Source organism: Macrotis lagotis, chromosome 7, assembly GCF_037893015.1.
Source record: "Macrotis lagotis isolate mMagLag1 chromosome 7, bilby.v1.9.chrom.fasta, whole genome shotgun sequence".
NCBI lineage: Eukaryota > Metazoa > Chordata > Mammalia > Peramelemorphia > Peramelidae > Macrotis > Macrotis lagotis.
Genome location: NC_133664.1, coordinates 86,626,844 through 86,650,685, shown reverse-complemented (window position 1 = coordinate 86,650,685; position 23,842 = coordinate 86,626,844). Strand labels below are relative to the sequence as shown.

At 33.8% G+C, this 23,842-nt stretch overlaps 1 protein-coding gene across 6 annotated transcripts in view; it reads left to right on the top strand.

Moving 5' to 3' along the window:
- DNAJB6 (DnaJ heat shock protein family (Hsp40) member B6) overlaps window positions 1-23,842 on the top strand; it is a 112,830-nt gene that overhangs the window by 52,855 nt on the left and 36,133 nt on the right. For 3 of the 6 annotated variants that reach the window (XM_074193259.1, XM_074193255.1, XM_074193257.1), the window contains exons 6-8: window positions 4,783-4,914; window positions 6,217-6,358; window positions 6,901-6,971. In XM_074193259.1, coding sequence (XP_074049360.1) covers window positions 4,783-4,914; window positions 6,217-6,358; window positions 6,901-6,971 — 345 coding nt within the window. Of the gene's footprint in view, window positions 1-4,782; window positions 4,915-6,216; window positions 6,359-6,900; window positions 7,687-23,842 lie in introns of those variants that run through there. The other 3 variants (XM_074193258.1, XM_074193262.1, XM_074193261.1) reach the window with 3 other exon arrangements.

Sequence of the window (23,842 nt, the reverse complement as noted above, 5' to 3'; positions counted from 1 at the left end):
CCTATGGCTTTTTCACCAGTTACTTTTGCCAGGTATTGAAGAGAAGAGTTAAATTTACTAACCAAGCTTATTTTTGGTTGTCTTAGGTTGTCACTCCCAATCATTGCAAATTATGCCTTTTCATTGTTGCCAGATTGGATCTTTTCCCTATATTTCATCCTCTTAGTTTCTGCTTTATTAGAAGGCTATGAGAATTTTAAACTATGAAAGCTTTATTGATGTGTGTGGGACTCTTCATACTAGTAAATAATATGGCAGTAATCATAGATGTAATTGTTTAATGTGAAAAAGGCTGCCCTGGGGCAGAACATTGAGTTCAATGAATGTTGTAATAGAATTAGAATAGATCCATTGTCTTAACATGTTCAATAATGGTGACTTCATAAGACCAGAATTTTAGAACAGCAGGATTTTGAAATTCACGTGTAATGTTACTAATAATAGTTTCTCTTTTGAAAAATATTTAATATTTTGGAAGAAAGGTTCATTATACTTAGAGTTTTATTGTATAGAATTGCAATTGTCTTTATGTTAATATTTTAAAATTTAGTTAGTCACAATATGAGTCTATTCAGTAAATGATTGTTAAATGCTTAATGTGTATAGGGTCCTATACACTGGAGATACAAATAGGGGAAAAAATAAACTGTTCCTGGCTTTTTTGGAAGTAACGCTTATTATATCTAATTTACCCCTTAGAGGTTCCTGTTTTAGACTTTTAAAAAAAATTAAGTTAAAAATTAACTTCTTGCTGAAGCAATTTAATATTAAACTCTTAAAATCATGGGTTTTTTCTCTAGTGATTTTTGATGAATTTTAAAAGGATTTCTTGGGGAAGCTAGGTGGCGTAGTGGATAAAGCACCGGCCTTGGATTCAGGAGTACCTGGGTTCAAATCCGTTCTCAGACACTTAATAATTACCTAGCTTTGTGGCCTTGGGAAAGCTACTTAACCCCATTTGCCTTGCAAAAACCTAAAAAAAATTTCTTAGAAATGATGATTTAACAGCAAATGAGGTATAAAACCAAATTTTCAAATTCTATTAATTATGAACTTATATTTCAGTTCTGTTTGATTAGGTAAAGGATTAGAAACTCGAATTTTCCCCTTCCCCCTCTCCCTTTTAGATTTTAAACCCTGTATAAATTTAGCCTTATTTTCATTTTAGAGCTTATTTAGTTGTAAGAAATAAAGGTTCATGGCATGAATAGAACTAGAAATTACCTGGTTTAATTTAGCTCATTTTACAAACTAGGAAACCAACCAAGGACACAAGGGTAGTATGTACCAGAGAATAGATTCTGGACTCAATTCAGTTCTTAAGTCTCTATACTAGTTACTCACGAGTCACTCCCCTTTCCCCCCTTCTTTTTACTTGAGTTCTGCACCTGACTGCCTTACTCCCACTTCCATTCCCTGCTCTTATACTTATGCATATCAATAAGCTTCTCTGACCCCCCCCCCCCCCAACTAGTTCATTAACTACTATCACTACATTTTCTTTTCATCTTACTTTTATGGGTTGCTTGAACCAGCTAAAAGAACTCACCCTTGATCTCACCATCTGTTACAAAACTAAATTCTGAAATTCTTATCTCTGATTATATTGTATCTTCCATTGTTTCATCTACTTCCTCAGACTTAAATTATTTCTCCTTGCTCGGTCCTTTAGTTCAATTCTCCCCTATTCTCCTACTCCTTCAGCTTCCTCTGACTTTATTTTCCTTATTACCCTATAGTTACCAGTTCGACACTGTATTATATACTGCACTATTAAATCCTTTCCCCCTTATTCTTTTTCCGTTCTTATCTTTCTTAATTTTTTTTGCTTGTTTTTTTTTTCCATTTTTTTGCAAGTTAATGGGGCTTGCTCCAGGCCACACAACTAGGTAATTAAGTGTCTGGGGCCACATTTGATCTCAGCTACTCCTGTCTCCAGGACTGGTGTTCTGTCCACTGAGCCACCTAGCTGTACCCATTCTCATCTTTCTTAACCCTGATTAAAATCCCTTGCTCCAACCCACTAGCAGCCTAACGTGAAGTTTTTGCTAATTTTACTTCCTCTGTATTTTCATCATCTTTTCCTTTAACTTACTACAAACTTGCATTCTACCACTTTATTGAATTCTAGTTGAAAAAGACCATTAGGGTGTTCCTAAGAATCAAATCTACTTTATAAATTCACAACTTCAAATTCAAAATTTCAGCTTTTATGTTCCCTAAGATTTATATTATTTGTATTTCAAATGCTTTGTTCTTTGGATCTGCTGGTCTTTATCTCATCACTTATTTCCCAGTGATTTGCTTCCTCACACCCTCCAACCAGAATCTCATTTAACAAATGTAGCAAGTGAAGAAAATGACCTTGACCTCTTCTTAAAAATGTGTATTTAATCCCCCCCCTTTTTTTGTCTACTACCTTTTTGTCAGTAACTAATGGGAGTCCTGCTTCATTATTAAATCCTCTCAAATTACAAATGGGCATTGACTAATTGATTGATTAATGCATTCTTTCATTAATGTTTTCCTTGTGATCACTGTATAAATTGTTCCCTTGATTGTTCTTTGTTCATGTAAATCTCAGAAGTTTCCCTGAATTCTTCAGATAATTCCTTATGGTCCAATAATTTTTTTTTTTTTGCAAGGCAATGGGGTTAAGAAGCTTGCCCACAGCCACACAGCTAGGTAACGATTAAGTGTCTGAGGATGGATTTGAACCCAGGTACTTCTGACTCCAAGGCTGGTGCTCTATTCACTGCGCCATGTAGCCGCCCCGAAAATAATCTTTTAGTACTTTAATAATTTAGAGTTGGTTCAGCCATTTCCAAATGATGGGTGTGTATTTTACTTGAATTTCTATGCTAATTCAGAAACCTAGTATCTTTATCAATGGTTTCACTATATTCTTCCTCTTCATTTTCATCAACTAGTCACTATGCAGTCACCATTCTTCCACGCATGCTATATTTCTTATGATGCTCCTGCTCAGGCCCTCTTCAGTATTAGTGTTATTATTGTTACACATTTTCACTGACTGTGTAAACCTCATCTCCATCCTCACCTTCCCCACCCCTCATCCACATCAGTCCTTTGCTCAGAAACCAGTGACTTCTTGGTTTTGACTGCATATAAATTCTTCTACCTGAGCCCATATGTCTCATTAATTTTTCTATGTAGCTCACCTATATAATTAACCTTAATTACTACTATTTCTGAACTGAACTTGATTGTTTGCCAGACTGATATATTATGTACACTAAATAAGTGCAGTCTTCATTGAACAGTATACTAATATTGACATCTGCCTGCATTGTTCTCTCCATTCCCCTTTTGTCTCTCCATAAGATAGAACCACCTTATTTTTTCCTATTATACATGGTGCTGAGAACATGATGGATATTAAGTGAATAGCTAGCTTTTCATGGAGAATATCCTGAACATACTGCTAAATTTACTTGCAAATTTTTAACTTGTCTTTTTTTCAATTACTTGTAAAAATACTTTATTTTTTAAAAATTTAAGTTCCAATGTTTCTTTCTCCCATGCTCCTTTATTGAGAAGGCTAATGGACAACATTTCCATATATTAACCATATAGCAAAAGAAACCAAAGGCTGACCCCCCCCCCCGAATGAGAAATTTTTTTTTAAAGCATGTTTCAATTTGCATTCAAACTCCATCTGTTCTTTCTCTGTAATAGGAGAGCATTTTTTCCCTCAGGTCCTTCGAAATTGTCTTGGATTATTGTGTTGCTAATAATAGAATAGCTAAGTCATTCATTTAAAGTATTTTACTATCTACATTCTTTTGTTTGCAGTGCTTCGCTTCAGTTCATATAAATCTTTCCAGGTTTTTCTGAAACCATCCTCCTCCTCACTTTTATATCACTAGTGACATCTACCTAACTAAAGTTAAAAGTTGTCCAAAAATTCTTATTTGAATAATTTAGGCACCTAAATTATTCAAATAAGAATTTTGAGATATTTATATGATGAGTATGTATTTTTTGATGTGTGTGTTCTCTTTAAGTTTTTGCAAGGCAAATGGGGCTAAATGGCTTGCCCAAGGCCACACAGCTAGGTAATTATTAAGTGTCTGAGACTGGATTTGAACCCAGGTACTCCTGACTCCAGGGCCTGTGCTTTATCCACTGTGCCACCTAAGCTACCCCCCTACATGCATTCTCTTTAGAATTCTTTAAAGTGCTGTAGTTTGTTTAAAACAGATGTTCTTTATCCATTTGGATTTTCCTCTATGGGTGATTGTTTTTCTTATTAAAGAGGTGCATTATTTTTGGGGGCCTTGGTATTATCATAATAGCACCTTGTGCTTGCCTATACCATGTGTTACATTATCTATTTTATAAAAATGTTAATCATGAATATTTCAATGTTTTTAGTTTTGAAAATATAAAATTCATTGTTATGACTCACAGTGAAAGTTTTGTTCCTTTTCAAGGAGATAATGGGCATCAGGAAATCATTTTTATTAGAAACTGAATATATTTATTTGTAGTGCCTTTTTAAGCTTTAACTTCCGAATTTTTCATCCTCAGTAAGAGAAAGGAGCTGTTTGGAAAGATTATTCTAGAGACTTTCTAGAAATTCAGTTAAAAATATAGCTGTTGTTGATAATCGGTAAGTTTTTTCCTTTGCTAACACCTTTTCCTTAGCAGTTAAAGAATACTATATTGAAATTGAAAGTGCCTCATTTTTCTTTTTTAGCTCATCTTATATAACAGGTGATTTAAATGGATTTTAAATAACTATGTATTTGTTCCTAGAAGACCCATTTGAGGACTTTTTTGGAAGTCGCAGAGGGACTCGTGGAAACAGAAGCAGAGGTGCAGGACCCTTTTTTTCTGCCTTTGGTGGATTTCCAGGTTTTGGAAGTGGACTTTCATCATTTGATACAGGTATTTACAATCTTAGAAACACTTAAGTAATGCTCTAAAAAACAATTTACAAAGTATATTTCAAGGATGATTATTTTTGTTGATCAGCTTGCTTATCATGTTCTCTGGGATGATAGAATTTTGGTCCCTATTTTTTGGGGGGGAGTAGAATTATGCATGACCCATACCAAACAAGAAAACTGATCTTTTTTGCTTAGTTTTGTGAAAAGAAAAAAAAATCAAGGTCCCTTACTTTCCACTTTGCCTCCAAGTTTACTCAGTTTCCTGTTTAAACCTTTCATCCTAAACTCTGATTGATTTGATCTGGCTGTTAGTACTTTTGTATTCTTTTGCCTATTATTCCTGCCTATTCTTTGATCTTTTAAGATGCTCCTAGAGTCTACATGTTAATAGAATAATGTAGGTTTAGAATGCAAATTTTTCTTTTTTACAAAACATTTTTTGTGTCTTGACTAAAGTCAATAAATTTTTCCGTTGTCTTGAGATAATAAAATCTTGTTAATGTTTATATAACTGGTGTACAATAGTAATAGTGTGAACCTTGCCCTTGGAATTAGACAAGAGGAGACCTATCCTGGTATAGGTTTTGATAGTGAAGATTGAAAATTTTGGACATTTTCTCCTGAAAAGTGATTTCTAGAAACTTGTAAAGTCATGGAAGGAAAATGATGATGATAGTTTTCATATTAACAGTTTGAATTAAGTGTCCAAGAATAAACTGAAAAATTCTAAAATTATTAATTTGTTCATTCCTTTGTATATTTTGAGCTGAATAAGAATTGAAGCACAATCTCCTTACCTTAATAGTTATAGTTAGAGCTAACAGAACCATATGAGTTATAAAAAGTGTAATTTACACATAGATTTTCTGAATATCTTTTTCAATGATACCTGAAATATTTGGACAAAATTAGTTAGGATTATAGCCTAATGTGTAGGGAGAAGAAAATGATGATGGTGCTGATTCACAACCCAGAATATACTCCCGGAACCTATCAGTTGGGAACCTTTCCACTCATCCAGATGTCAAACTTGTAAAATACTTTTTATAAGTAAAAATATGACCCATATTCTCAGATTCCTTTCAACCCTATGTCCTAATCACATGATTTTGACTAGCACAGTTGGTTCTCTATTTTTAATAATCAAAAAGACAGCTATATTGTTAAATGACTTAGTTCAGTCCTTTTACATGGGGTGCATTGAATTTTATATAATTCTCATTTTGACTTTTGAGTTGTTAAAATATTTACTAGAAATAGCATTTTAAATTTGTACTAATACCTTTTTTTTTAAATACAGGATTTACTTCATTCGGTTCTGTGGGCCATGGAGGCCTTACTTCGTTCTCTTCTACATCATTTGGTGGTAGTGGGATGGGTAACTTCAAATCCATATCAACTACAACTAAAATAGTAAATGGCAGAAAGATCACTACAAAGAGGTACAGTGGTATTTTAAATACTATCTTGTGGATTGAATGACAAATGATTTGTTGCTATTTTGTTAGATTTGTGTACAGACGTTCATTTTCAAAATGAAAAATAAAAATTTTTGGATTAAGTCTCAAACCATAAAAATTGGTTGGCTTTGAGTTCCTATGTTTTTTTGAAAAGGTTCATAATTATTAAGGGCTTTTTTCCCTTTTTAAAAGTATTTTCTTGATGTGATTTACTGTAGTTTGAATCTCTTGTACTTAATTTGTGGAATAATTTCTATACTTTTTAGAAAGGTAAAATTACTGATCTCTTTTGATTGAGATTATCTTTGTAGGTGCTTGTTTAGTTGAGTTTAGTTGAGTCAAATAGGTAAAGGAGATAGCTAACAAACTTCATGGCAGAAAGCTTGGCTTCCAATTGTTGTTCCTTCAGCTTGTATGCAGTCACATGAGGATGGGGATTAGTTTTCTTATATGTTTTTATGTTGTAGTTATATCCATTAATAAACATACTCCAAAAAGGTTTTTAAATGAATTTTGTCCTACAGAACTGTTGAGAATGGTCAAGAAAGAGTAGAAGTTGAAGAAGATGGCCAGTTAAAGTCCTTAACAATAAATGGTAAGGAGCAGCTGCTACGCTTGGATAACAAGTAATTCAACGCACGCATTTAACAGAAATATTAAGCTATTACAAGCACCATTTGAGGATTAACAGGAACATTTTTTTGAAGATTTCAAAAGAACTCTTTCAGTATAATTGTACTTAATCTAAAGTATTTATAAACGGCTCATCGAAGCACCTATTTGTCATAGACTTTTGAGTTTATTGTTGGGACCACATTAATAGGACCATTTTTTTGTCTTTAAAAATTGTTGTAAATTTCTGTATGCACTTTGCTTTTTATTAAAATTAATCCAAGGTGAACAGTGATCCTTCAGTAGTGCTAGGGCAAAATGTACACTAACACCAGCATGAATCTTGCTTTTCCATTTTGTTTGAAATGTGAGCCAAGTAGTAGTTTAAGTCTGCTGTGAAGTTAACATTTCCAGGATGAATCTTTTTTTTTTTAATTTCAATTTTTTTAAAAGTATTTAGTAGTAAAAGGTATTAATACGTTAATGGTAATACATTTCTGGTTTGAAATAAATTAAGGATGTTTTCTAGTTGTGCATGAATGCTGCAAAACTTAGTAAGTTTTGACAATTGTTTAAATATGTAATGTTAAGCCTAGGCAAAAAAAAAAGTAAATCTGGTAAACTGGGTCTTTGTCATTTGCTAAAAAAAAAAAAGAAAATGAATAAATGCTAATGTTTGTGGTGCATTCTTTCATGAATGGGATTTGTAGCCTTCTTGTGTCTGTGTGTGTTTTGGGTACCTGGGGAGCCAGTTTTGCTTTATTAGTATTTCAATTTCTTTTTGTTGGTGGATATATGGATCTTTCTTATATATGCATATATTTTCTTTTTACCATTGCAAAATATATGTAGTTTCCCATACCTTTGTAGGGTAACTCTTAGCACTTCAGTAAACATTTCAATTGTCATATATCTTTTTTCAAGAGAAAGATTGATTTTATGGCACAGAGAGAGAGAGAGTGTGTGTGTAATTGTGTGCGTGTATGTGCGCGGACACGTGTGCATGCATGTGTGTGCTTTATGAAATAAAAAATTGTTGTGAAAGCACACAATTAAAGACACTTTGCATGGTTAAGTCCTTGGGGATGATTTGAAAATGGGTAAAGTGATTTGTAAAGTTATATTAAGTTATCAATCTTGGTAATATTTTTACATAAAGCAGGATTATAAACTACCAGAATTTTTATTGCACCTAAACTACCATAATCTACTTTAAATTATTTTGTGAAATGTTAGGGAATGTCCAAATAAATGAAACTTCCCCAAGCTAAACTAATCTTGATACATGATGAAAAAAAATAAAAAAACTAACCCAGGCACACTGTAAGTAGCTGGAAAAAATAGGAGCTGACTTCAATTACTTAAACCTAGCGTCTTTTTTAATGCTATTTTTAGATTACATTTTTTGAATACTTGAAAATATGATAGATAAAATTTTATTGAAACATAATATAGTTAAAGTGATTGACAAGGCATCTGTGTAAATATGTTATTAAGTTTACAGTTAGGTGTTGGAAGACATCTTGTTCTCAAAAATGGTTAAACTAAAGCAAAATGTTTTTAATACATTTTTGTTGCATGATATTCTATACATATGTTTTTGTAAGAATAGCATTTCAGCATCCTTCATTTTCAGAAAGAAGGTAAGTGTCTCTTAGTGATGGAAAAGCAACTTTTTAGAACTAATTTCAGTCAGAAATTGTAAATCTTGGTCATTTTTGTAGCCAGAGTGATATATATCAGTTTAGATAATACAGATTTAAAGAGTTACTCATTTATATAAGTACTTTAAATTTGGTCTTGTCCTTTGAACCTAAAGTTTTATACATACACTGATGAAATGAATATGTTAGTGAGGAAGTCAGGAAAGTTAAGATTTTTGGTTTCAACTCATTCTTTGGTGAGGTATTTTCTTAATTGAAATATATTCTAAAGAGAAAACATGGGGTCTCATAATTTAAGAACACAAATTTATTAAAATACTTATTTTAAACATTTTTGAACAATATTGATGATTGAATTTTGATTATTTTTTGTAATTTATTTCATAACAGTTAACTTGCTCTGTTAACTCTAGGTTAAATTTATTAGATTTAAAGTTTTGTGAGGAAATATCACAAAGTTGAATTTCTTAATGTATATTTGAGTAATTTTACTTTTTCTTAACTTGCCTTTCTAATAATGATTGATTGCTTATATTCTTGGTTGTTGTTTCATAAATATCACAGCTACATTCTTACTTTGGTTCATGGTCTATGTTATAGTACAATTTTCTTCAACCTGTTTCTCATTCCTCTTTTATTACTTTCCAAGTGACATGTTCAAGAAAATCTTGTCAGTTGCTTTATATATTCATTAAAAGCTTATTAGGCCTCAGACACTTAATAATTACCTAGCTGTGTGGCCTTGGGCAAGACACTTAACCCCATTGCCTTGCAAAAAATCTTTAAAAAAAAGCTTATTAGTCAAGTAAGGTCTCAAATTTCATTAAGTCACTTGTCTGAGTTATATTTTCATTCTTAGATAATTTTGAATGTTTGTTACATTATTGTGATATAGATATCCCTGGCAAATTCTGGCTATAGAAGATTTATTAAATCAGTTGTTTAGTATAGTCACTTCCAAGATTAACTTAGCCTTGCAATATGGTCTGACTTTTATTTCCATTATTTTTGTTCTTGGCTCTCTGTGTAGCATAATTGCCACAGGAAAAATAATTCCATAGCAAGGCCAAATGTTAATGAATTTCAAAACAGAAAGAGAACTTGGAAATCTTTTATTAACTAAAATTACACTCATAAACTTATTATAGCATAATCTGGGGGGGGGGCATGTTTCCTCATGTCCTTCCTTTATATATTAGCAGCTGTATACCATCTGAGTAAACTTTTCAACCAAAGTAAATATTTGATTTTCTTAAGTCATTTAAAAAAAATTCTGTTAGCATAGATATGAGATACAGTTTTCTTGTTTTGTTAGGCTTTAAAATACCTTTAGATTTTATGAACTTGGATATTACGATAGCATGATTATAGGTTTTATGACTCTTGTATGATAAAAACGAAAGGCCTTAATGAAATTTACTAGCAGTCATGGTTTGAACAAGTGTTGGGATTATCTTTCCAAGTTTGATAATTTCTTTAGAGAAATAAAGCTTGATATAAACGTGTCATATCTTTTGTTTTATGTCTCTCACCATTTGTTAAATGGTAAGATATTATGGTGAGGTTTAATTTCAAGCTTTGTCTTATATTTAAATAATTTATTTTTTCTTGTACTTAATAGAAGTAAAATAGCATAACACCAAAATCTACTATTAACTGGTTAGTGAAATGCATTGTGTCTTTAATTGACAAAATGATGACATCAGGTAAAATGATGCCATTAAACTTGGAAGAACCTAGTTCATTAAGAGCTAAAATATTCCTTGAGATGGTGATAAATTGCATCTCTTTCAAATTATTTTAAAATAGTTACCTAAACTGAAGTATCTCCTCTGAGCTTGGTTATTTTTTCATCCATAAGCAGGACCCAATTAAATATTTAACTTTTAAGACTAACCTAATCTTAAAACTTATTTATCTTCATGATAAGAATTAAGATTTTGTATATGGTATATACACTCATTAGAGTGGTAAACATTGTGCTTAATATAGTATTGATATATAGTTATTATTTTTACAGAAATTAAATGAGAACAACTCAGTTCAAGTGTTTTTTTCTTTAGCACCTGCTTAGGTACTTGGGAGAATTTGGACCCCAGAAAGGTAAAAACAGTAATCCTCAAAGAGTTTATATTCTCTTGGGAAGGGAAATAAAACACAAAATATAAGTAAATATTAAGCAACATCAAAAATAAGATCACTAAGACCCATGGAGCTCAGGAGAGGGCTTCCTATAGAAGCTGGTTCTTAAATGTGAAATCAGGGACAGTTTCTAAGAAAGAGATTGAGGTGAGGGAGTTAGAGATGGGTAGCCTTTCAGAATAAGTGAGAACCATATTATCAAGGACTTCAAATACTTGACTGAGAAATAGACAAAGTGAGAAATGCTTATCCAAATTTCAGGTGACCACAGCTGGGAGAGAAAGCTTCATTGATAAAAGGGCAGGTAGGCCCTGAAATTGATTTCAAATATGAAATGTTCTGACTCCATAGCCTGAGCAAGTCAGGAGGATCAGAGTCAGATCACTGAAGTCAGGTTTGCTTCAGAGTCCTCCACTTTAGAATGGGGATGGTAACATCACCTAACTTGTAGGTTGTTGTGGCACAGTGCTTAACCCACAGAGTGCTTTCTATAAATGTGAACTGTGGCATTGATCCTTAATACTGCCATCTTCCTCATCATCCATCATCATCAACATCATCATCATCATCAAACATAGGGGAAAACTGTCATTTTAGCAGTTGATCCCAAAAACGTCACCTTCAGCAGTAGGAGATGGGTGAGGTAGGATTAAATATGTTTACCTCCTAAAGATTTGACTGTGTTAGAAAACCGGAACCTCAGTATCGGCCCAGAATCTGTTTGCTGTTGCAGGGAAAGAAATTGTGTGATTGTGTGATTTTTGCGTGTGCATTGTGAAGCTAAACAACTTCCATTTACGGTTTGGAAGTTTGTCTCCTCTTTGTGTACCACAGCTGAAAACTTCAGGGAGAATATTGGAAAGAAAGATAATCCTGTTGAAAGTAGGTGACTAGGTGAAGGGATGGTTTAACTTTGAGGGGAAAATAATCGGGAGACCTGACAACTGTCTTTATATGTGTCTAAGTATCTGAGAACTGTCATGTATGAGATGCATTGCCCAGAGGGCTTGCAAGTGGAAGAAGTTGCAGAGAGATAAACTTGAGGTCTGATGGAAGGAGAAACCCTTATACCCAGAGAAGCACCAAAGGGGAATGGACTGTGTCCTCCTTGCTTTTTCTATCCCACTGGGGAAACCAGTTTGGAATCTCTTTTATTATGCTGAATGTTAATTCCATTCAGCTCCTGAACTTGTGATGTGACATTTTTGAGGCGACTATAAAGATGTTGAAGACAGAATGATTAGGTTTTTTTTTTTTGTGAATGAGGAAGAAGGGAAAGTCTTAGATTCTGTTGTTGCAAATGAATGCTTTGAAGAATTCTGTTGTTTGTTCTGAAAGACCACTATGACATCAGAAAGGTAATGCCATGACATGCAAGTGAGTTGGATTTAAGTCATTACTCCCACTTTCTTCTTCATAGCCATCTGGTGGACTTAGTAACAGTAGAGATAATATAAAGTAGTAGTTCCTTATTAGAAAATCCTGATGGAGTTGCCCAGCAGATAGATAATGTAAGACTGGAATTGAGAATGATTATAGTTGTGTGTGTGTGTGTGTGTGTGTGTGTGTGTGTGTGTGTGTATATATACATACATACATACATACATACATACACACACGATTTGGGAATCAAACTGGATAGAACTGGTAAATGGGACCCATGAGAGCTGATGAGGTCCCTGATTATACAGAGGAAAGAAGAAATGGCCTAGGAGCAATTTCTTGTTAAGTGACTTGCCTAAGGTTACTTAGCTAGGTAATTATTTACTGTCTGAGGTTGGATTTGAACTTGAAGTCCTCCTGACTCCACCTAGCTACCCCAGAGCAATTTTTAAAAATAACTACTTATGCTTAGTAAGCAGATCATTCAGGAAAAAGAGATAAAATATGTAGGATTAGACAGAATAGGAAGCAGAATTCGAGCATAGCATTGACCTAGAATCTTAACTATAGAACAGTCAAGTAAAATTAGATTTAGCAATCAAGAGATTTTAAATTATAAGGCATTGAACAGTGAGTAGGAGGTGAAAGAAAAAAATAAACATCTCCAGTGAGTGATGACAGGGTCAAATAGAGAACTTTAGGGATGTGGGAGGTCTCGGATTTGTTTGCCAACTGCAGGAAAGAAGTCATTGCATCAGGAGATTAAACTATAGAAATGGAATGTTTAAGGAGAAAAGCTCCTGAAAGGAGGGAGAGTACACATTAAAAAGTAGTCTGTTTTCACAATTAATTATATGACATGTTCTGCTGAGAGTTTTAGGACTTATATGGAAAAGATCTGTAATGGTTAGAGCCAAATTGAAACTGTAAGCTGAGTCTGTCAAAGGTCAAGAAGAGAAGATTTAGACTTGGTTCATGAAAAGATTCTAATTTATGACGGTAAGAGCTTCATGAGATTGAGTTAGGTAGGGATGAGAGGGAAGTGTTATGATTAGAGTGGTGAATTTCATAGTTCAAGACTATGTAGTTAGCATAATTTTAAGTGATAATTTGAATCCATTGTTTTGATTGGCTGAGGTTGAGGAAAGATGCAATTCATGGTGGTTAAGGAAGTTGAATTAGGAAGCCAGATAGGTATATTCAGTTTTGGGAAAACCATAAACCTAATAGCAAGTAGAATTTCATTTGATATTTATAATGAGCTTTGGAGAAATAAGTCAATAGGAAAGATGGAATAACAGATTATCATCACATGGGGGAATTGATGAGTTATAGATATGAAATTAGGACTCTTGTTGATAACTTGTTTCTTTATCTGAGCAAGTCAAAGAAGTGATCAAAATGGAGAAGACAGATGGTGTCATTGGACATATAACATGGAAGGCCAATATGTTCAAAGAAGGGAAGACAAAGGATAGTTAGAAAGAAGACTGTATTGAAAGTATGGTTTTTGTTGTTAGGTGGAAACCATATTACCTGTTTAGACGGGGGCTTGCAGTCAGATCTGCACTTAAAAGGAGGAGGAGTTGGTATCAACGAATGAACATGATGAGGGAGGCAGGATAGATTTTCTGGAGAAATCTGTATTCTGCCACTCATGGCAGAAGAGAATATATCTACTTGAAAGGCAGTTCAAAGGAGCCAACAACATGGTAGATGTTGAATTTGTGAATCTGTTGCTGTTTGTAAGAAACATGAATAAAGAAGATCTCCGATAATGAAATTTTCAGGAAATTCTTACAGCTTTACTAGAAAGAAATAGGCACATTCTGAATTATGATGTATAAATATATTCTACAAGGTAGTCTTGTTTTCCAAATATAGACTTTACCCTAACAGGACTAAATGTGCATTTTCTGTTGAGAACCAAAGAAATTATCATGAATGTAAAATGTATGAAACTTGGTAAACTAAAACCTGAAAAATTTTGCATTAAGTTTTGTTCATTTTATTTGTTTTATCAAATTCTTGTGGTTTCTCAACTGAAGGAATTCAAAACAATTTTCATTATTTTAGAAGTAGTTGATGTCAAAGATGATTTTGTGAAACACTCATCACTAACATCCTCTTCTTTTTCCTCTGTTCTTTTTTTCTAATTTTTTCCTCCCTTCCTCCCAGTTCCACCCCTACCCCAAATTGTCCTACAGTCTCTCATTGTGAGAAGAGGTTGTCCCTGGCTTCTCAAAAGGTTGTGTATGTAAGTGGGACACAAACTGTGAGGTTTCTTATGCCTTGGGCTTTGAATATGCTCCTAGTTAAAGATGATATATGCATTCCTAGGATTAAGTGGAGGTTAAATATGAAGAGGCTTATAAAAATAACCTCCAATCTTACCCTCTGCCCCATCTCATTATTTATAAAGAGGCAGAAAGGGCTAGAAAGAAGGAAGTAATAAGCATTACATAATTTCTAAGCTCTCTTATTAACATTGTTGACTGATAGCATTCCAAATTGAGACCCTTGTTCAATGACCAAGAAGTAGACCTCCTTTTTGTGTAATTGTATATCATTTTTCCTGATGTAAATGAAGCTAAAAGTGAAAGGAAAGTTGTAATTAAATGACTAATAAGCTCTTCTTGGAGTAACAAAGAAATTGGCGGAGATAATTTTATCCCATATCCAGTAGGAACAAGAAGCATTTTATTGGTCAATTGAAGTACATATTGTAAATGACCCTTGCTAAAAATAATTATGGGCTACAGACCCCAATATTGGTTGTAAAAATGATATGAGGTTAAAAAAAACCTAGGGTGAACTTGATAAAGCCACTCAAGATAAATTAACATATTGATACTTAGCGAAATTAACATAATGGTACTTGGTGTTGTCATTGTAAAGGTGGTATTAAGGGGGGGAAATTGGAAAATATGTTTAAAAATTAAGGAATAATAGTTCAGTGTTTTATAGATCACTTGGGTACTATATGCATCACGAATGGTTTTCTATTTGTGTGTTCCAAATAAGAAGAAACATGTTAAAATATATTTAAATGCAAATAAAAATAGAATTAATGAGATACTATGGATAGATCGTAACAATTAGATACTTATATACAGTCACAACTATAGCTTGTTAAAGAAAATATTTCATTAGTCCTAGAAGAATAATAGTGAAAAAATAAAAAATGATCCTCAGTCCCATATCAACTTTTTCCTGCAGTGATGGTATGTCAGAATGCCAGAGGCACAGTGTACTAAGAAAATCAGTTTTGCTCTTTGTATATTGATGAAATCCTTGTCTAATGACCTATAAATGGACATTCTACTAAAAAAAAAGTGAGGCATGAATGCAACTTAGGAGGAGTGAAGTTTAAAGCTTAATAGAAGGATATTGTATAGGTTTTTAGGGAAATAAAAGGAGTTGGCTTGAATTGGTTTTATTAACATGTCCAAAAACCAGCTAGAAAACTTAAAGTGATATTTGGTCATTTCATTCTAGAATTAATGTTACTTTTTTTTTTTTGGCGAAAGTCTTGCTATGAATGAAAATATACATTACTATAGCTTTCTCAAAGGAAAAAGAGGTATAGATCTCCAAGTTAAATCAGCATATTGTCTTGATTCTTTATGACTTGAGTGCATAGGGAAGAGAATTCCCCCCAAGTTGGAAACTATGGTAGAGGATTAAGCAGTCAGAAAGGCCAAAGACTTGAATTACATAGAAGCCTCACAACATTTTATCATGGAAAATCATTTTGAGAACAGAAGTGGGAGGCATTAGCCATGGGGAGCACCAAAATACAAAGGAAATCAATCGTGTTTTAAGAGATATGACATGACTCATAAGTAATGTGGGAGTTGTTCCCTAGTCAACTGAATGTTTGATACATTAACTTGTTAAGAGCAAATTATTGCAAGACAAAGTAATAAAAATATGATGTTAATCTGAATTTATCTTGGATACTGAAGTGAGAAATGAATGAAGAATGTACATTGAAATATCCTACTTCCATTTTTCTAAGGAAATTTAATTGGTATGAATCAGTTGCCATAGAGAGGAGACTATAATATCCTAGAAATTATCTATGAGTAAATACTTGATCCTCTTGTCAAAGCAGAAAGATGTAGCAGCCAAACTTTACTTGTTTAAAATATGCACTTCTCTGAAATCAGTAGAATATAGAAGAGTATGGGCAGATGTACTTAATAAAACATCAAACCAGTGAAAGCAGTGACATTTAGAGATTGTCACAGGAGACTAAGCTGACAATTTAAATCCCTTGGAGTTTTTAAAGATTTTAGCTGAGATTTTTGTTGCAAATTTTTGACCACTAAAGTCAGTGTCAACTGGACCTACCATATTTGTGTCCTGAATGTACTGTATTTTGAAGCTAAAAGTTGAGGAAAAGCAACTGTTAAATAGAAGTTGTTGGACTAGTTCAAATACATATGAAAGTATGGCTGGAAGGTAGTGTTTTTGAGGGGTTAGAAGCATTGATTCTCATGTCACCTGTAGTATGGAAATTTTGAACCTTATTCAGAAATTGACTACTGGCTGTTATACCTACTTTTTTAATATCTACAAAAATTTTATGAGAATCTATATCATTGCATCCTAACTGTAAGTGTGAATTACCAGGTTTATACACAGTTGTCTGAATGATATAGGTAATTAAACTGCTTAATTTTAGCACAACTAAAAAGAAAACTTGATTTGGCAGAGCAGGTTGTCACTTTAAAGACTGTGTCTCTTTAACTACTACAGATAGGTCTATTTTTATCAACTTCTAGAACATTGTGAAGACTTTCATTAAAAATTTAATATCCACATAGGCTTCATCCACTTGGCTTTTTTTCTTATCTGTTGTCTAGACTACCAGTCAATCTGTATTTTTTAATACCGTAACTCTTATGGTGATATGAGGCAGCATTTTGTAGTTTTCAAATAATTGAAGAGAAATGTTAATCAAAGGTTATGAGTAGGTTGCCACACATAAATGAGAACATTTTCAGGAGAAATGGTGTAAAGTTATATCATCAGAAATGAAATGATTGTTTTGAAAGGGAAAGATGGATTAGTCATAGGTTCCAAATTGAGCTCCTGAGGTATGGCTGCATGTGACAAAGTATAAAACCGAGTCAGTCAGGGAGACCTGGACTTCATTCTTGTCTCTTGGAATTGACTGTGGGTTTTTTTTTTTGGCAAGGCACTGTGGTTAAGTGACTTGCCCAAGGTCATACAGTATTAAGTGTCTGGCTGAATTTGAACCCAGGTCCTCTTGACTCCAGGGCCAGTGATCTGTCTGCTATTCCACCTAGCTTCCCCTGACTGTGACTTAAAGCAGATCACTTGTAAATTTAACTGTGTAATTTTGAGAGTAGGGATGCCTATCTGTACTGATAGTTGGAGTTTATTCAAAACCATCGAAGGTACTGGTTCAGTTGTGTGACGTTAGTCCTCTTTAGCCCCCTAGTCTATTCCCTCTCCTCAAAAGAAAAAAGTCCATGCTCACATCATGACTCTAACTTGTCATTGTGGATATTCCCCTGAACCTCGGTTTTCTCATCTGTCAAATAAGAATTGGACCATCTATGATTTTTCCAAATCTTTGATTTCTCTATGTTCCCCAATCTATGAGTCAGAAATAAAATAGCCTGTAGACAGCTATTTCTTTCACCAAAGCAATCTTGACAATGAGAGAAAAGACTTCTGTAATGTTGAGTGTAATGTTGAGTGTACTTCTATAGTTAATTTACAAGGAAAAGGGATAGCTAGGGATGGATTGATTGGAATTCTTGAAAGGAGTCTTCTAAATGGGAGCTAGATGGAGGAGTGAGTAAAGTTGAACTTGGAGTCAGGTAGGTCCTGAGTTCAAATACTTCTGAAAAAGCATCTTGGAGGCCCTGTCAAGTCACTCATCCTGTCTTGACTTTGGTTTCCTTATCTATAAAATTTGTTGTCATATTAAAACCTTTTTGCAGAGGTAGTTTCAATGAGCAAACAATGGAACAAGTGCTTTGCAGATACTAAAATACTACACAGTAATTACTTTCATTCCTGTTGCATTAAAAGATAGATGTGGAGGGGTTTGGGTAGATAGTGGTTTATTTATCTTATAGGATTAGGGGTTTTTTAAATGTCTTTTTTTCTTTTTATCATTTAAAGTGGAACCTTCTCTATAATCTTTCCACTTAGACTTAGACTTTCTCTTGGTTAAGTGTCTGAGGTCAGATTTGAACTCTTGGTCCTCCTGACTCTAGGGCCACCGCACCACCTAGCTGCCCCTTATGTAGTCTTTTAAGCTCCTCAAAAATCCTGAGGGCAATACTATAATCCCTATACCACAGGTGAAGGAACTGAGGCTGAGGAGTTGCTTTGCCCATGATCCACATAGTAAGCTAAAAAATATTTGGGTGTAGGATTTGAACTTGTTTCACTGATTACAAGTACAGCACTAACTCTATAGTATCATCTTTGAATAATAAATGAAGGGAAAATTAAGGGATGAGAGTGAAAATAGCTTGCCATGGTTGACTGGGAAAGTTCTTGATTTCAGTCTAAGGAAGCGTAAAATTTATAAACCTTACAAACTGCCTCTCAGAAGTTAGAATTTGGTTACTTTTGTTACATAGGAAAACTAATTTGATATCTGTGTTTCTAAAAATTCAAATGATTTACCAAAATAGTTTTTTAAAAATAGATTTTAATTAACAATTATTTTGATATTAGCTAGTTTTCTCCTTGTATTTCCCCTCTTGTCTGTCTTTACAATTATCCCATATTAAACTAAAAGAATAAGTTCAGCAATATTTATTAGTCAAGTAGTTAGGGAGAGATGGGGATGTTAAAATTTGTTATGATGTAAGAAAGTTGCCACATTTGTAGTTTGCCACATGAAAAATGAAAACTGGCATGAAAGAAAAGGACACGAAGAGGATCATATACAAAACAGGCCCGTCCTGAATAAGATGCCACAGTATGATGCCAAAAATATGAGCAATCCACAAAATTCTTGTCTCCTTTCTCACTTCTACAAATTCCTATCTGCATTTCTTTCAGGACATGTATGATGAAGGTAGGAGAATGGGGAACTTTTGAAAATGGTATTATTCTATAATAGGTTTTATCTTCGGTAGTCAGTTGAATGAAAAAATGCAAAAGAAAGAGAGCTTTTCCATGAATACATCTCTCAAAGACCAAATTGTTTGAAAAAATCAGCAATATTGGATTTTGTTTGGCATCCAGCCCGGGTGATTCTGTCAAAACCAGGCATAAGTCATGGGAAAAATCCAGTGTAGATTCCAAATGATTGCGACTTGGTTGAGGAAATCCTTCAGATGATTGTTTATGGATGCCATTGTACTAATGCTCACCAGCCATTCCCCCTCTCTTTCCAAAGTTCCATAATCATTCAAATGAATTTGTCTTAACTAAGCAGTGAGGAAGTGGATAGCCCGTAGAACTACACCAATTGTAATAGATACTTCTTGGACAGACATTGCAAATCACCAGCTAGTCTTAGAATTGAAGTGTGGGCTTTAGTTATTTGTGCAGTATGTTTAGGGACTGCTGACATCTGTGTGAAACAAAAGACTGGTGAACAAAACCCCCCAAAACCCTTTTTCCCCCATAGCGATGTTCTATGATAGTGACAAGGAAATAACACAGTCACTGAAGAAGCAGATGGTAGAAAGAAGTATGCTGCAGTCTGATACTAACATTTATTCAGAAGAAGCAATAAATTGTTCATAAAAAGCAGCTATTAAAAAAAAAACCCTTTCATTGGTTCTGGCATGTTGAACCACTACAGCCACCTTGGCTACCACTATCTCATTTAAGACTTAATAAAGTCATACCCCAGACTCTTATCTCAAAGAGCCTTTGGTCCTCTGCCATCAACCTGGTTAACAAGCCCTTGGAGATACAGCCTTGAAACTTCAAAGATATTACAACCACAGTTTTGAAGATTCCCCCAAAAGAAAGTTTTGTCCCTAAAGCCCTTGGCACTGTCATATGTTTCAGCATTGTAATTGATAGTATTTTTACCTTAGGAAATGACATCAAAGAAGAGATGTTGTTAGTATCTGCTTTGTTCCACCTTGTGAACTGTGAGATCTTTCCATCTCATGTGGTGCAGAAATCTTCTTTATGGGTTGTTTCCTCCATTAACATGAGTTGCTTGATAGCAGGGGACTATTTTCTTTTTCTGTCCTAGACATGTAGTGTGTAGTGCTTTGTAAGGGTTCAACAAATACTTAATTCATTGAAGTGTTGAGGAGGGGTTGGTACTTGGACCATGTGCTCCAGTAATAGCCATGAGATCTAGAGTAAATACCCCAGTGAGGATTGGCCAGGAGTTGGAACTCAAGCAAAAATTGTATGAGATGAGACGACATGGGGGAGAAAGGTAATATGGATGACGTTTGAAGATCATCAAAGTATCTGGAAGCAAGCTGACAAAACTGATTACTTAATATATAGTCAGTTCAGTACTAAAAATTGGAGTTAGCAGAACTTGAGGATTATATGTATAGCTCAATTAAGTTTAAGCATTTATGGAGGGACTATGTTGTACTAGGAATAAAAATTTTTTTTTCTACTTCGTATGTGGAATGTGTACAAAATAAGTCCAAAGTAATTTTATTTTTGAATAGGCAGAACTGGGAGAGTCAGGAAAATATTTAGAAGGGAAATAAAAGATGTATTTTTGAAGGAAGGTAAGGATTCTGATGAAGAAATGAGGATATGATTGCCTGGCAAAGGCACAGATGAAAATTGTGTGAATATGTTCTATATGAAGATTTTCAAGAAGGCCAATTTGGCTGGACTTAAGTGCCTGAAGGAGGAGAAAACTATAGTAAAGAAATATGGATTAGTAGATTTTAAGATAAGAAAGGTAGATTTAAATCCTTAATTGTGAAATGAGTTTTGTTTTATTCTAAAGGTAGTTGGAAGAATTTTGAGTGGGGGAATATTGGTGAGAGGGCAGGCTTAGCTAATTAATTAGGAGGTCATGTTTTTACAGTAGTCCAGGCACTGAGATCTTGCACTAAGGTATGGTGGGTCCTATGATTGGAGAGAACAGGACAGACATGAGAGATGATTTGAATTTGACAAGACAGCTACTGAATAAATGGCATATTTAGGTGAAGGAATGGGAGGAGGTGAAAATGACTCTCAAGTTTGTAAACCTGGGTAATTGCAAGGATGGCAGTACCCTCAGCATAATTAGGGAAGATGTAGATTAGGAGAATTTTAAAAATTTCCCTTTTTTCCACCATCTTTAAAAATAGATGTATCCTATATTTCTTTTAAAATGGGAACAAATTGCTTTAAGTGTGCTTCAGTTTTCTTGACTCTGTTTTAGAGATTAGGGTTCAGCTTTTTTGCGTTAAATTTTTGCTAAGAAGATAAATCTGATACAAGCTGGTCTTACGAGCATGAAGTATACACCTTTCATTATCTGGTCATTTCTGTCTTGCTATATTATTGCTTTCCTCTGCCTTCTCCTTTCTCATCTAATTTCTAAGTTCCTTCCATCGTAAGTTCCTTCTTGGAATAAGGTGAATAAAATATTACCCTTTTTTTTAATCTCCTGAAGGTATTTAATATAATAATTGTTGAATTAGATCAAAGGAAAGATGGGAGAAGCACAGATCTATTTTGGGTCTTGTATCTTTGCATAACATTTTTTCTGATAAATAAATTTTTCCCCCCAATGTAGGGGAAGAAAATCCAGAAAGAAAAGGAATACTACTTCTGTATATAGATTTATCTCTTATCAGAAAAGTGATTATAAAATAATGACTTAAAAAATCTTTAACAAAATTATGTGTGTAGCTAAGTATTTTTTCTGAAGGAATTGTTCTAGAATTCAAAATTATATACTTAACCAGCAATTAGTATCTAGCATGTTTTCACAGCTGCTTTTGTGGAAATGCTTTTAGTTCTTCCACATAATTCCTTTTAGTCTCTTCTATAGTGACATTTTTTTCATGGAGGGGTTGGTGGATTTTTTATTTTTTTTTTGTTTTTTGGAACCAAACCTCATAAGTAAGGTTGGTGGTGATTGTTAAGATTTTGCTAGTCAAAAATAGCCTCTACCTAAAGCAATGTAAGGAACTTTTTTGTGAAGCTGATTACAAAGGTCTGAATGTATATTGAGCTGTGAGTAAACTTATCCCCTCCCAGGGATGTCCCCTTTAAAGGGGGACATTCATTAACTCCCAAGAGTTAAACTTTTATTAGCATTTATTAAGCACTCCATCCTAGGACCACTGATAAATGTCATGTCAGGAATAATTTTGAGAGAGAAAGAAATGAGAATTGGGAAGGCAAGTCCCAGTATTAAGACAGGCTTCTTGTAGAAAGTGTATGTCCATGTTATTTTGAGGGGAACAAAATGGAATGGAGAGTGTGAAGGGCAGTAATGTTAAATTTTGAATGGAAAGGTAGGTGAGAGTCATGATAGTTATGTTCACATTGGTACATTTTAAAAACTCACTACTGAGATCAAATATTCAATGGTTATATGGTACATACAGAAGGTTCTTTGAGTTTGGCGCTTATCACCTAAAATTGTTCTGGTTTATTTATAGATTTCACTACTATTAAGTGGGAGAATTAAGTGTCAGTATGCTTCATGTTTGCTGACATGTCTTGTATGTTCATGTAAAATGTTTTGGGAGTCAAAAGACTTTAGTGGAAAAGTTAATAAAACAGAGGCTCTTTCAGTCCCGCTTCTCTATTATCTCTTTGAATTTGAACTATTGTGATAGCATAAGATCTTTAGAATAAACAGTGCACTTTATTATTTCAGAAGTTCTTTTAAAACCGACCTCCAAATTCTAAGTATACTAAGTCTGCATTTCTGGAAATAGAGACAATTTCTTTGAAATACTAAATCCATACAAGAAAGAGGGCAAGAAATACTTCAATAGTATAACTGAAAATGTTGCCAAAGATTAAAAGTCTACAATACAAAGTCTCTTGAAAATAAGAAATGTTTTTTTATATAGTATTGGAGACCATTGAGGAATAAAATGAATTTTGTGGAGGATCAATTTTTTTCCCCAGAAAATTAAATTTGAGGCAAATGATTAGTGTTTTTTATGTCATGATTTATGCATTAATTTCCACTTAATCGTGCTTGGACTACCCATAGCTGATTTTAGATTTTTATGGTTGTGTCATATAGTTTGATACTGAGTCATAACCCTCTTTATTTTGAAAAAAAGAATTCTTTTATGTTTGATTTCATTAGTATAAGGAGCAAATACTACCAACTTTGATATACTTCTTAGAGAATCAGTTGGTGAGCTGAGAGATTATGTGACTTGGCTATCGCCAAGTCATTATGACAGCACATTGTTAGACTGTAGAATTTTAGAAGTAGGAGGAGGCACCTTTAGAGATCTAGTTTAATACTGGCTCTTTGTAGGTGTGAGGAATTGATGGTCAGTGGGATGAAGTTGTTGACATAGGTCATTCAAATTAGTCAGTAGAAAAACTTGACCCAGATCCCAGTTCTGATTCCACTAATCAGCAAACATAAATTCTTCTGTGTCAATCATGCTCTGTACTGCCATACAAAAAAACAATTCCCTGTCCTCAAGTGAGGAGCTTCCCCTGCAGTGAAAGAAAGCATGTTGGTATGTAAGGATCT